Raw genomic sequence first — 13,094 nt, forward strand, 5'->3', positions numbered from 1 at the left:
ACTATGCAGCCATCAAAAGAAATGAAATCTTGCCATTTGCGACAACATGGATGGAACTAGAGCGTATCATGCTTAGCGAAATAAGTCAAGCGGAGAAAGATAACTATCATATGATCTCCCTGATATGAGGAAGTGGTGATGCAACATGGGGGCTTAAGTGGGTAGGAGAAGAATCCATGAAACAAGATGGGATAGGGAGGGAGACAAACCATAAGTGACTCTTAATCTCACGAAACAAACTGTGGGTTGCTTGGGGGAGGGGGGTTGGGAGTGGACATTGGGGAGGGTATGTGCTTTTGGGTAAATTGGAAGGGGAGGCGAACCATGAGAGACTATGGACTCTGAAAAACAATCTGAGGGGTTTGAAGTGGCGGGGGGGGTGGGAGGTTGGGGTACCAGGTGGTGGGTATTATAGAGGGCACGGCTTGCATGGAGCACTGGGTGTGGTGAAAAAATAATGAATACTGTTTTTCTGAAAATAAATAAATTGGAAAAAAAAAGAAAAAAAAAGATGGTGTCTTCATTATAAAATGACTATTTTCCCATTTATAACTAATAAGCATCTTGGGGAGAAATACTATGAGCCTATAGAAATATCCTGTTTTTCATCATCCTTTCCCCCACCAACTGTTAGATCTGTTAACCTTAAAAAAATAAAACTGCCAGTTAGTTTACCAGTAAAAATTGGTTTATTCAGGAATAGTAAGGAATTGCAACTCACGACAAGCAAGCTACAGCAAAAACAGGAGGCAAATATGCAGAACAAAGGAAACGACTACTCTTAAACCGAAGAAAGAGCAAGTGGGGAGGGGCTATTATAATCAAATGTCCCCTGCCCTCGGTGCCATGTGTGGTGACTTCTCATTGGCTGGGTTGGGCTGGGCTGGGCTGGGCTGGGCTGGGTCTGGGCTGTGGCTGTCTATCATTGGCTGTGCTGTGGCCGTCTCTTATTGGCTGTACTGTCACTATCTCTCATTGGCTAGGCTGTGGCTGTCTTTCATTGGCTGGGCTCTGGTTGTGTTTCATTAGCAGTGCTGTGATTCTCTCTCATTGGCTGCCTCTAATTGGCTGGGCTGTGGCTGTCTCTCATTGGCTGGGTTGTTGCCAGGGCAGGGGAAAATTTCCTTCCTCCTGCAAGGGCCGTTAAGGTAGTGGTTAACATACTATGGACTTGCAAGGGGCTGGCCTTCCTGTTGGATCTGTAACTGACTCCCAGGGTGCAGAGCTTTCTCTGCCGGCCTCTCCACTCCAACCTAAACGAGGGTTCCTCTAATTTTCAGATCCATCCGGGGATCTTGGGGGCAACAACTGAGGTCATCGTCCATTTCCCTCATTCCAGACGGAACTTACTACATTGACTAAGTGGAAGAGCTGTGGGCTCAGTCACAGGGTTAGGAACTGCAGCACGGTTGGTCTCCAGGCCCACTCACCCCAGGGTCTCCTCCCTGAAGTCCAAGCCCCGCCCCAACATGGCAGGCCCGGTCCGGGAGGAGGCGGGGCGCGCCAGGTCACGTGGCTGCGACGCCGCCGACGTGGCCTCGAGCGGATGCCCCACGTGTCCCTCGCGGCGTCCCGTCGCCGCCCCAGCCCTGCGGACCCGATCCCAAGATGGCGGCGCCCAGCGAAAGGAGGAACGGCGGAGGCGCGAGCTTGTGGGCTGCGTTGCTGCTGGCGGCCGCTGCGTTGAGGCCGGCGGAGGCGGTGTCCGAGCCCACGACGGTAGCGTTTGACGTGCGGCCCGGCGGCGTCGTGCACTCCTTTTCCCAGCACGTCGGCCCGGGGGTACGTACCGCTGCCGCCCCGGGGGCTTGAGCGGTGGCGCCGGTGGGGGCGGGTCCTGAGAAGGGGACACGGACGTTCGGGGGGCGGAGACTGAGTTGAGAAGGGGGTCTGGAGGGCGCGGTCACCACTGAGGCGCGACTGAGCTTAGAGGAGCCGGGAGTCCTGGAGTGCGGGGACTCGGTGGGGGTGGGTCCCCAGCCTCTGTGCCTGTTTCCTTTCACATGCCCAGCGTGCCCAGGCAGCCCTCGCTCCCAGACCAGGCGATCCCCCGGCCACTGGAGGGCTGAGCCGCCCCCGAGGTGGGGAGAGGGGAGACCGAGGGGGTAGTTCGCCTCCAGGCTCTGCAGAAGGTCAGCCCCGCTGCAGCTCTGACGAGGGAGGAAGTGGACAGACGTTGCTCTTTTTCTCCATTGCACGAGGCCCTCCCTCTCTTTCAGTGAGGGGTGAGGCAAGACCTCAGCTGGAGGTCTGCAGGCCTGGGTCTAGCCCAGCCCTCCCCCTAGCTTGTTGGAGAAGTCCTTCCCCTCCCACCTTCCCGTTCCCTGTCTGTAAGGGATGCCCATTGATGCTGTTAATATTAAGTACTTCCTTTTTTTTTTTTTTTTTTAAGATTTTATTTATTTATTTGACAGAGAGAAATCACAAGTAGATGGAGAGGCAGGCAGAGAGAGAGAGAGAGAAGGAAGCAGGCTCCCTGCTGAGCAGAGAGCCCGATGCGGGGCTCGATCCCAGGACCCTGAGATCATGACCTGAGCCGAAGGCAGCGGCTTAACCCACTGAGCCACCCAGGCGCCCCTATTGCGTACTTCCTTATAGCCAGATACTGTGCCAAGTGTTTGATTTGCTAGGACCATTTCACAGTTGAGGGAAACAGGCTCAGAAAGGCTTTCCCTTGTCTGAGGCCCACAGCAGGGCAGAGATGGGTTTTCTAGTGTCCACAGCCTGCTTCCAAAGTCCATGTGTCTAGATGGGTGGGCGCTTGGAGGGTGTAGGACCTCCCCCTACCCCTTTTCCTGTTTTTCATCCCCCAGAGGCCACCTGAGTTGTTTGTCCTGACTCAGGAGCGCCCGAACAGGGGGGCAGGTAGGGGAGTTCTATGTCGGTAGACACTGGGAGGACTTGTGGGGCGGGCCTCCTGGGACATCAGCCAGGAATCTTGCGCTGCCTCCTTCTGCTTAGTGCAGATGCTTAAAAGACGGATTGTCTTGACTTTGGATCTCAGAAGGGCATCCTGCATCATAAGCACTAAGGATCACGTCCTAACAACCTTTTCTCCACCTTCCATTCTCCAGGACAAATACACTTGTACGTTCACCTACGCTTCTCAAGGAGGGACCAACGAGGTGAGTTGTTCAAAATTCCATGTAGTTTTGTACGGCAGAATCCACTGTCACGGAGAGATGCCCTCCAAGAAGCAGTGGGATCGGGTCATACCTTAATTAACTTACACTCATTGAACTATGCTTGTCTCACCAATAAAAGATAATGCTCAAGGTAACAAGTGGTGGCAGATTGCCCCTGTAATTCCAGAGTAAACAAGTGTCTGGGTAGAAAGAGGCCTGGGAGATACGGACATGGCGCACCCATGAGCCTCTCTTAGGAGTATTTTATTTGCCTTCTGTGCTGCGTGACAAATCATGACAGACTTAGCAGCTTCAAACAACACCCATTTATTATCTCATAATTCTGGAGGTCAGAAGCCACGGTCAGCTCAGCTGGGTGCTTCATAAAGCCCAAATCAAGTTGTCAGCCGGCGGGGTCTTATCTACAGGCCCGTTCAAGCTGTTGGTAGAATTCAGTTCCTTACCATGTAGGACTGAGGTCCCCATTTCTTGGTGGCTGTTTTCTCCAGCAGCTGGCGGCCGAGAAATAATAAGAGAGATCTGAAGCGTAAGAAGAAAGTGACTCACCATTGCTGGCTGTGAGGGGAGCGCAGGCCCGGGAGGGCAGGTGGCCCTTAGGAGCTGAGGGCAGCCCCTGGCAGGCGGCATGACTTCAGTTTTACCTCTGCAGGAACTCAATTCCACCATAAGCACGTGAGTTTGAAGAGGACTCTGAGCCTCGGTCAGGGGTACAGTCTGCTGGTACCGTGAGTCCAGTCCGGGGAGGCTCTGAGCAGAGGGCCCGCTGTGGCCACCCTTTGCCTCGGGGACTGAGCGCTGAGCAGTGGGGAGTGCAGTTACGCTGTTAAATTTGTGGTCATTTATCACGCAGGGTAGTGACTTGAATAACCCCCCACCCCAAAGATACATTCACATCCTAATTCCTGGAACCTATGGATGTAACTTTAATTAGAAAAAAATATTTGCACAGTAAATTCAGGATTTTGCAATGAAGAGATCATCCTGGTTTATACAGGGGGGCCTAGATCCAGTGGCAGCTCCTCTGACAAGAGACACTCAGGGGAGATTTGATCGAAGAGGAGAAGACACACAGGAAAAGGCCGAGTGAAGACGGAGGCAGAGGTGGAGGGGCGCAGCCACAAGCCAAGGGACACCTGGAGCCACCAAAAACCGGAAGAGGCAGGAAGGATCCTGCCCCAGGGCCCTCAGAGGGAGCCTAGCCTTGGGGACACCTTGATTTGAACTTCCGGCCTCCAGAACCGGCAGAGAAGAAGTGGTCGTGGTTGTAAGGTGGCGAGGTTGGCGTGCAGCAGTGGCCGCAGCCACGGACTAGCAGTGACGCACGGTCAGAAGGCACCCCGAGAACAAAGTGTTGGCCTGGAGTGCTGTCTGCATACCGCTGCTTGGTCTTGTCGGGCCGGAGAGCCGCACGTGTTCAGGAAGACACAGACTTTCTGCTCGATGTCGTTAGAAAGAATAAAAGAAAAATGCAAAGGAAGAATTCAGCATTACTATAAAAAATCAGTAAAAACTATCTTCTCTTTTTTTTTTTTTTTTGGAGATTTTGTCCATTTCTTAGAGAGAGAGACAGCATGAGCGGGGTTAAGAGGCAGAGGGAGAAGCCGGTTCCCCCTTGAGCAGGGAGCCCGATGCGGGCTGAGTCCCAGGACCCTGGGATCAGGACCTGATCTGAAGGCAGATGCTTGACTGACTGAGCCACCCCTCCATCGTTCTGTCCCTAATTGCGCTTTCCTCCCCAGCAACCAGACTTTAGGAAGTACTGTCGAACGTTCTGGAACAGTGTGCGGCGCTGTGTCACCTGACAGCGCAGAGTTGGAGAGACGCGGGCTGCTTGGGAGCCGCTCTTGTGCCCGTCCCTCGCGGCAGGCCGGTTCTCAGCCCTCTCGCCTTCCCCTCGGGACAGCACGTTGAAATGGGCAGGAGCGGCTCTGTCCCCCCACAGCACCGCTAACGTCTGGGATTCGGGGCCAGGTCGCTCTCTGAGGGAGCTTTCCCAGGCACCGGGGCCTCGAGCAGCCTCCCCAGCCCCTCCCAGTCAGGGCCAGGAGCACCCCAGCCCCCAGTCCTGACTTCCAGAAACATGTCCAGACATTGCCCAGTGTTCCGTGAAGGACAGAATTCCCCCTCGTTGGAACCCACTGGGCAAGAGCGACTTCGGGTGCTCCGGATAGGTCTTGTTTGTAAGTAAATGATTCCCAGTGACGTTATTCTAACAAAGTGCAGCCAAGAAGCGGTGACCCCCGGCCACCAGGCTTCCTGCAGTCCTCCGCCCCTTCCCGCCTCGCCTCCAGGCCTCACTGCTTCTCCAGATGGTCCTCTCCACTGTGGGATGAAGCCAAGTGGTAGAATGTTCCTCCTCGTCGTGAGCCAAAGCCCATCAGTCCGGCCGGCCGCGGCACCCGGAACCAGTCCCACCGCGCCCTCCTCCCGTGGCAGCCTTTGGATGTGTGGACGTAACTGCTTCACGGGACCGTGAACCGAAGCAGCGGCTCTCCCGTGGCATCTGTGCGGTGCTAAGCCACACACACATCTCGTTTCTTCCTCTCCACCACTCCAGGAGGCCGCGGTGCTCTGGCGTTACCCCGTTTCACACTCGAGCACATGGAGACCCAGGCTCCCCCGGCTGAGAAGTGACCGAGGTCCCTGGGGCACAGACCCCATCCACTGCTCTGTGCTCCTGACCTAGGGTCACCAGCAGCTTGGAAGAGAGCAAGTGCGTGGCCCCCCCGCCCTGCCTCCTCCGACTGAACTTAAAGTCTCAGATGTGGACAGCCCGCGTCCCCGTCGGGTGAGCGAGCCAAGTTCACGCACACTGGCCGGGGCCGCTGCAGACCGGAGCCCTGCCCTGGAGTAGCGGTTGGCTCACAAACTCTACTTCCAGCAGTCGGCTGGAATTCGTTTTGGAAGACGGGGTGCATCCTGCAGGAAATCAGCTCTACGCAGAGCAGACGTGTCGTGACTCAGACTTGTCCCAGCTGCAGGCCATCTAGAGCGGTGACAGGGCCACAGAGAGCCGAGCGCCTGGGCAGGTGGATGAGCCGGAGGGGTGGCTCTTTGGTGGCTGTCCTGTGGCTGCCTCCCAAGTGAATGGCGGCCAGATTCTCAGCAAAGGTGCAGGGATGGTTAGATGTTCTGTAGCTTTCGCTGGACACCGTGGAGGGCCCCGGGGGCGTTCCTGCAGAGGCCTCATCAGAGAGAGGAAGCCCCAGCGTCTGGTTGGTGCCCGGGAGGACCCGTGGCCGGGCTGGGGGTGTGCGGGGGCGCCGGGTGCACGGAGCGTGGAGCCGGGGCCTCTGAGGGAGCACAGCCCGTGCCTGCTCCTTCGGTGGTGGTTGACTTCGGCAGGGGGTCACCTGGGAGGCCAGGGCTGTGCTGGCAGGTGACAGCAGGCACAGGATGTCTAGCTGGGGAGCTTGGCTGTGTTCGGTGGGGACGCAAACAGGCCGTCTCTTACAGAGTTAGACGTGCGCTCACCATAGAACCCCGCACTCCCACTGTGAGCTCTCTGCCCTCCAGGAACGAAAACTCACCCATGCAAAAGCCTGTACATGACCCTTCACAGCAGCAGGGTTCACGGGGGCCCGCAGGCGGAAACAACCGTGGTGTCCGTCCACGGGTGAACGGAGGCACACCGTCTGTCCACCACGCACGGGAGTGTCACTGCTGTACACGGGGGCGCGGCACCCACACGCTGCCCTGGGGACAGACCCTGAGCCCACATGTGTGACAGTCCAGAACAGGCCCATCCACGGATGGGAAGGGGACTCAGGTGGGCGGGGAAGGGATAGAGCTTCTTTCTGGGGTGATGGAATGTTCTAGATCATGGGGATGGTTGCAGATCTCTGCACGTGCTAGAAAACACAGAATCGTTCACCATACGAGGGTGAATTGTGTAGCATGTCCATATTTCTCAGTCGAGCTATTGAGTAAAGGACCCGTGGACGCGGCCGGTGGTGTGGAAGGCTCTCCACTGTCCCACGCTAAGAGAAACCACGCCAGACTGCGCACTGCCGGTTCCAGTCTGGGGATGGTCTTGCAAAGGCACAGCTCTGAGGTGGGGTCAGCAGTTACCAAGAATTTGCAGGAGCGAGTTAACTGCAGAGGGAAGGGGCCGGGGACCCAGGGACACAGATCTGGTCTGTATCTTCATTAATGGTGGATACAGAGCTAGAAGCATTTGTCGGAGCTTCTAGAACTGTCACCAGAAGGGGTGCATTTCTCCATGTGTCGTTTATATCTTAATAAAAACTAATCACAACCGCCAATTAAGTGTCATCTGTCGTACCCGGCGACTCCTGGGCTGACTTCCCCAGGGGCTCAGGCTGTCCCCGGAACAGACAGTCGCAGGAATGACTCCGCGCCCAAACCCGAGCCTCACCATCGCGGCGAGGCTCACGGAACCGGGAGGCCGCTCAGAGGGATGTCGACCCTCTTGCTAAGAAACTCTGGGTTTTAAATTTGTTTGCATTTGTAATTTTTTAAGCAGTGTTTCAACTTTTGCCTCATCTTCAAGAGCTTTTTCAGAGCCGTGGAAAACCTCTCGGATCTATTTCATTGCATAAAACCGTTTCCAGGGGCGCCTGGGTGGCTCAGTGGGTTAAAGCCTCTGCCTTCAACTCAGGTCATGATCTCAGGGTCCTGGGATCGAGCCCCACATCGGGCTCTCTGCTCAGCGGGGAGCCTGCTTCCTCTCTCTGCTGCCTCTCTGCCTACTTGTGATCTCTGTCTTCAAATAAATAAATAAAATCTTTAAAAACCGTTTGCAGGTACTCACAGGCCTTCGAGCCACAGACAGGTGTTGTTAGATAGGGAGGGAGAAAAATCGCCACGTCCGTAGGTGTGGCTGGCAGCCCTCCCTTTGCCGAGCCAGAGTCCCTGGTTCCCATTTCCCTGCTGTGGGCAGACAGCATCTGGGGGACCGTTTATTCCCGTCGTGATGAACCTAAAAATGGCCTGTTTTGTTCTTGAAGAAACTCTGATGTTGAACCAGGAGTACCAGTATCTTAGTACTGCAGGCAGGGGACCGCAGACTCCCATTTTACTAGCAAAACATACAGTCGCCTTCGGCACCCCAGAGCCCACAGGGACTGCCCGTGTCCACCCGCCAGGTTTGCAGGCGCCATGAAAATTAGAAAAAGCTGGTAATGGTGTGTTTGAGAGTCATTTAAAAATTCGAATTTTCAGGGACGCTGGGGTTGCTCAGTCAGCTGAGTGTCTGACTCTTAATCTTTCTTGATTTTTAAAAAACCTAACACTTTCACACCCTTCCAAAAGAAGATCACGTAGAAAGCTTCCTGGTGCCTTCCGTCACCGGGTCCCACCCCGCGAGCACTGCGGTCTCGTGTCTGCTCCGAGGACTTGGTCCCGATCCAGCAAGCATGGATATAGGGTCTCCTTTTATTTTAGGGTTTGTTTTTTTTTACAGGCTTTATTTTTTAGAGCCGTTTTAGGTTCATAGCAGAAGTGAGCCCAAGGCACAGATTTGACACACCTCCGGTTCCCCCCACCGATGGCCTCCCCGGTCACTGATGGCTGCCACCGAGAATGGGACGCTTGTGACCTTTGCCGAGCCCACGCCGGCCCGTAGCTGACAGTCCGGCTCAGGCTCAGTGCTGCACCTCCTGTGGGTGTAGACAGGCGCCTGAGGACACGTGCCCACCCCTGTGGTCTTGCCTGGAGGCGTCCGCCTGCCCCCGAGCCAGGCTGCAGCCGGGGGGGCCCAGGGAAGGTTGGCTGCCTTTGCAGAACTGGAGGGCGTCCTGGGCTGACCTGTGTCTTCCCTCTCTCCCCAGAAGTGGCAGATGAGCCTGGGGACCAGCGAGGACCACCAGCACTTCACCTGCACCATCTGGAGGTGAGCCCGGGGTCCCTGTGGGGGGTGTATGTGTGTCTCCCCTGCAGGAGGCGCCTCTCCAGGAGGGTGGGTGCCTGCGGTGACTTCAGGCACAGGAGCCATCACCCCTGCGGGGCGTGGACTGGGGGCAGTGGTCACCCACGTGCAGGCAGGAGGGGCGCGGTGACACTGCTGGGGACGGCCCCCCAGGGAAGCTCATGGACATGGGGCCCAGATGGGGTGGGGAGGCTGGGGTCCGGGCTTCCCCACACCGTCCCCCTGTCTCCCTGCCATGTACTACGGCATGAGTGAGCGGTGGCCCTTAGAAGGGACAGAGGGAATGGGTGCTCAGCCCTGTGGCGGTGGGTGCCGGAGTGGCGTCACATCCTGGCCCTGCTCCCCGGGTCTCTGTGGCCTGGATCCGGTTCTGCCAGTGATGCTTGTAGAGCTGGTGTAGTGCACGAATTCCCGGGGACTCACAGACGTCCAAGCCCTAGTCGGCTGTGGTAGAACACCCGCGTTCGAGTCCTGCTTGCGGGTAGCACCCCACAGTCCCCTGCCTGCTGCTGTCTGAAACAGGAGCTTCTAGGCAGTGCTGGGGATGGTCTCACCCACTCTGTGGACCGGCCCCTGTCGGCAGCAGGCAGAGGAGCCGCCGGGGCCGTCCTGATGATGACGTGTGGGCACCAGCGCCGAGCCACAGAGGCCTGTGGCTACGCTCGGCCCCAGAACCCCCCTGACTGGGGGGCCGCCCGCTTGGCGAGAGGTCCTGCTGAACGGGCTGTTGTTCCAGCTTCACACGGCGGCGGAGCAGGCCCGGCGCAGCTGCTGGGGCGTGGAGGGTGCGGGAGGCTCCCTGGACCTCCCCTGCCTCCCTGCCGATGCGCCCCAGCAGGACTCTCCTGGCCCCCACCGCCGCTGCCCCTCACCCCATCCCTGTCCGCGGCCACGCGGGGCTCTTCACCCCGCACACACTGTGGCCCCCTCTCTGCCCCCATCCCCCTTGCAGCTCCTCTCTGCTCTGGCCATGCTGACCTGGTGGTTCTAGAAATGCCCCCGTTTGCACCCGCCGGGACCCCTGCCCTCTGCTCGCTCCCTCCTCTGCCCAGTTAACTCCTGCGCTTCTCATTGCCCGGGATGTCGCCATGCCCTGGTTCCTGGTACAGTACCTGGAATGGCTTTGGCGCTCAATGAAAAAGCGCTCGTTCTGTCGTAAAACAGCTCGGACCCAGAAGGAGAACCAGACTTGTCCGTAAATGAGCCAAAAGAATGTTCTAGTAAACAGGAAAGAAGAGATGATGTTGAGGAGGCTGGGGCTGACCGCCTTGCCTGCCCTTCCTTCGCAGGCCCCAGGGCAAGTCCTACTTATACTTCACACAGTTCAGGGCGGAGGTGCAGGGCGCCGAGATCGAGTACGGCATGGCCTACGTGAGTACCGCGCGCGGGGGCCGCGTTCCAGGGCGTCCCGCCGGGGCTGTGGGGCAGTGCGGGGACAGGCACGGGCCCTTAGATGTGGGACACCACGCAGACCCCCGGGGCCGGGACGTGCCAGGGACGGGGTGTGGGGCCCAGAGTGGGACCCTGCTGACCCCTAGAGACCCTCCGCGGGAACCGGACGCCTGGCCTCCCTCTCCTACCACCCCTCCCCCGCCATCTCCCGCCAGTGCCCCCTGCTGGCGCGGCCCACGGAAAGCCCCAGGGAGGGGCCCAGACCCTTGTGGGGACAGCAAGGGCAGGAGCACCCGAGGCGCGGGCAGCCTGCTCGCTGGTGTGCGGAGGGCTTGGCGTGCCGCGGCTCCGGTGCCTTGTGGTTGGGGGCGCACGGGGCACACGGAGCGCACGGAGCCGGCCGCTCCCACCTGTCCCACCGCGGAGCGCTGCTCCCTGCACCCCGAGCTCCCGTCGGGCCGGGAAACTCACTGAGCCCAGAGAAAGAGACACGGGTCCGATTTGTGCAGTTGCAGTCCGGAGGCTGTGCCGCTTCCGGGTTCGCCTCTGTTCACCGCACGAAGTTTGAAGCTGCTGGACGATCTCTTAAGCGGATTAACCGCCGCCCCTGCGGGCTTCTCTCACGTGCTTAAGAGAGCCGTGCCAGGGGCGCCTGGGTGGCTCAGCCGTTAAGAGAGCCGTGCCCGCCGCCCCGCAGTTAGAGCCCGGCGCTTTAGCCCGCGCTGCCCTCGGGAGCGGGAGGAGCCAGCGGAGCAGGAGCGGCCTTCCTTCCTAATGGGGACGTTTCCGCTTGCTCTTTCAGTCGAAAGCTGCGTTTGAGAGAGAAAGCGACGTCCCCCTGAAAAGCGAGGAATTTGAAGTGACCAAGACGGCAGGTATGTAAGGTGGTTTGTGGAGATGGAGCCCGGGTTCAGGCACAGAAGGGGGGGCAGCATCCCCATCAGAGGAACAGGTGACGGCCCAGCGTCTGCACCCCGTTTCTGTAAAGGGCTCTGCGGAGACCACTCAACCTGGGTGAGCAGAGCCGTGAGCCACAGGGCACCGAACGGGCATGGCAGCGTCCTAATAAAACTCAATTTTAAGAACACGGAAATGTGAATTACATATCACAAAATACCATTTTCCTTTGATTTCGGCTGACGCTATGTAGACGTAAAAACCAGCCTTAGCTCGTGGGACTGGACAAGCCCTACTTGGGGCATGAAAATCTACTGGGGCCTTTGGGGACGTTCAGTGGGATTGCTGCGCAGAAGGGGACCGCTGCGACACCCCCACGGCCTGTCCTGGGTGCTGTGACTAGGAACAGCTTCGATGTCTGGGTAATGGTGTTAGGAACCCCTAAGGTCTGGCGGGAGGGCCCCTGGGTGTCCGGAGCTGTGTTCAGCCCTCAGGGGCAGATGCTGAGCAGAAAGAGGGGAGGGAAGCTCCAGAGTTGGGGCTCCGTGTGTCAGAACACGGGGGTGAGCGATGATGACGATGGACACGGGAGTAGAACCGTGTCGTAGGGAGCCCTGAGTGTCCCGAGGGACACCAGAGGTGAGGAGAAGGATCCTTATGGTTGTGGGGATCACCAGGCATGGGAGTGGCGGGGGGTGCGGAGAGTGGGGCTTTCGGGAGGAGGGGCCTTGGGTCTGGAAGGAGCCCTGCCCCACCTGCAGATCCTGCAGGGTGTGGGGGCAGTTCCGGGTAGAGGTCCAGGACAGGAGGTGGGGCGGCCAGCAGAACGTTGACCTCTGGGTGCACAGCAGAAGGGCAGGGCTGAGCCACTGGGGACGAGCTGGTGGAGGCCACAGTCCCAGGTCCTGCTTGAAAGGCACCGTTGGGCCTTAAGACAAGTTCACCAGTGCCAGCGGGAGGTGACGCAGCCCACCCCTGACCCCCATCCATCCTCGCTGTGGCAGAAATGACCATGGCGCTTCCCACCCTGAATGTTCCTGAGGCCTCCTAATGCCCTCAGAACTAGCCCACCAGCCTCTCTCTCCTTTCTTTGGTTCCTCACCCATAAGACTTTCAGGGCTGGGGGCCTTTCCATGTCGAGTTCACTTCCGGGGGCTGTGCCCCTACCCCGCCCAGGACGCAAAGCTTCTGGAGTGGTGGGGCCCGACCACGTGCTTCTCTTGCAGTGTCCCACAGGCCCGGGGCGTTCAAGGCCGAGCTGTCCAAGCTGGTGATTGTGGCCAAGGCTTCACGCAGTGAGCTGTGACCAGGAGCCCCATCGGGGGGCGGCTTTTCCTCGATTCTGCTGAAGGAGCTGGGCTCTGGGAGAGCTGGCGCATTACTGGTTTTCTAGGGGGGCTGTAGGTTGTTGGCCTCTGAACATGGAGCGGGGGTCTGGGACCCTCTGCCCGTCTTTCTTATCAAAAAAGGCACTGGGGAACATGAAGGGGGGTCTCCCCGGGGAATCGCGGCTTTCCTGAAGCCGGTGCGGGTCTCTCCGTGGGTCAGGCCGGGCTCTGGATCACTCCCAGGGACAGCGATCCTGCTGCCCTGAGCCCGAACGAGCTGTTTTCTTACAGTTTTCCCAGGGGACCTTCTTCCAGGCTAACTGGGGAGAAATGAAATGTTCTTTCATATTTAAATAAATCAGATGGTTGAAAAGCAGCCACTGTGGCAACTGGCACTGGTGCCGGCCTGTCTGCGTGCTTGGGGCCGGGGCCCAGAGGCAG

General features: G+C 58.2%; 1 protein-coding gene across 1 annotated transcript; it reads left to right on the forward strand.

Annotated features, from left to right (window-relative positions):
• The first annotated feature begins 1,566 nt into the window (after positions 1–1,566).
• On the forward strand, positions 1,567–13,029 carry MYDGF (myeloid derived growth factor). The gene is made up of 6 exons (XM_044254507.1): positions 1,567–1,782; positions 3,075–3,125; positions 8,939–9,000; positions 10,326–10,407; positions 11,231–11,303; positions 12,552–13,029. Exons 1-6 carry the CDS (start codon positions 1,609–1,611, stop codon positions 12,629–12,631), a joined length of 522 nt encoding a protein of 173 aa, XP_044110442.1. The 5' UTR covers positions 1,567–1,608; the 3' UTR covers positions 12,632–13,029.
• Positions 13,030–13,094: the final 65 nt, after the last annotated feature.

Source organism: Neovison vison, chromosome 6 (genome assembly GCF_020171115.1).
Source record: "Neovison vison isolate M4711 chromosome 6, ASM_NN_V1, whole genome shotgun sequence".
In the NCBI taxonomy this organism is placed as follows: domain Eukaryota; kingdom Metazoa; phylum Chordata; class Mammalia; order Carnivora; family Mustelidae; genus Neogale; species Neogale vison.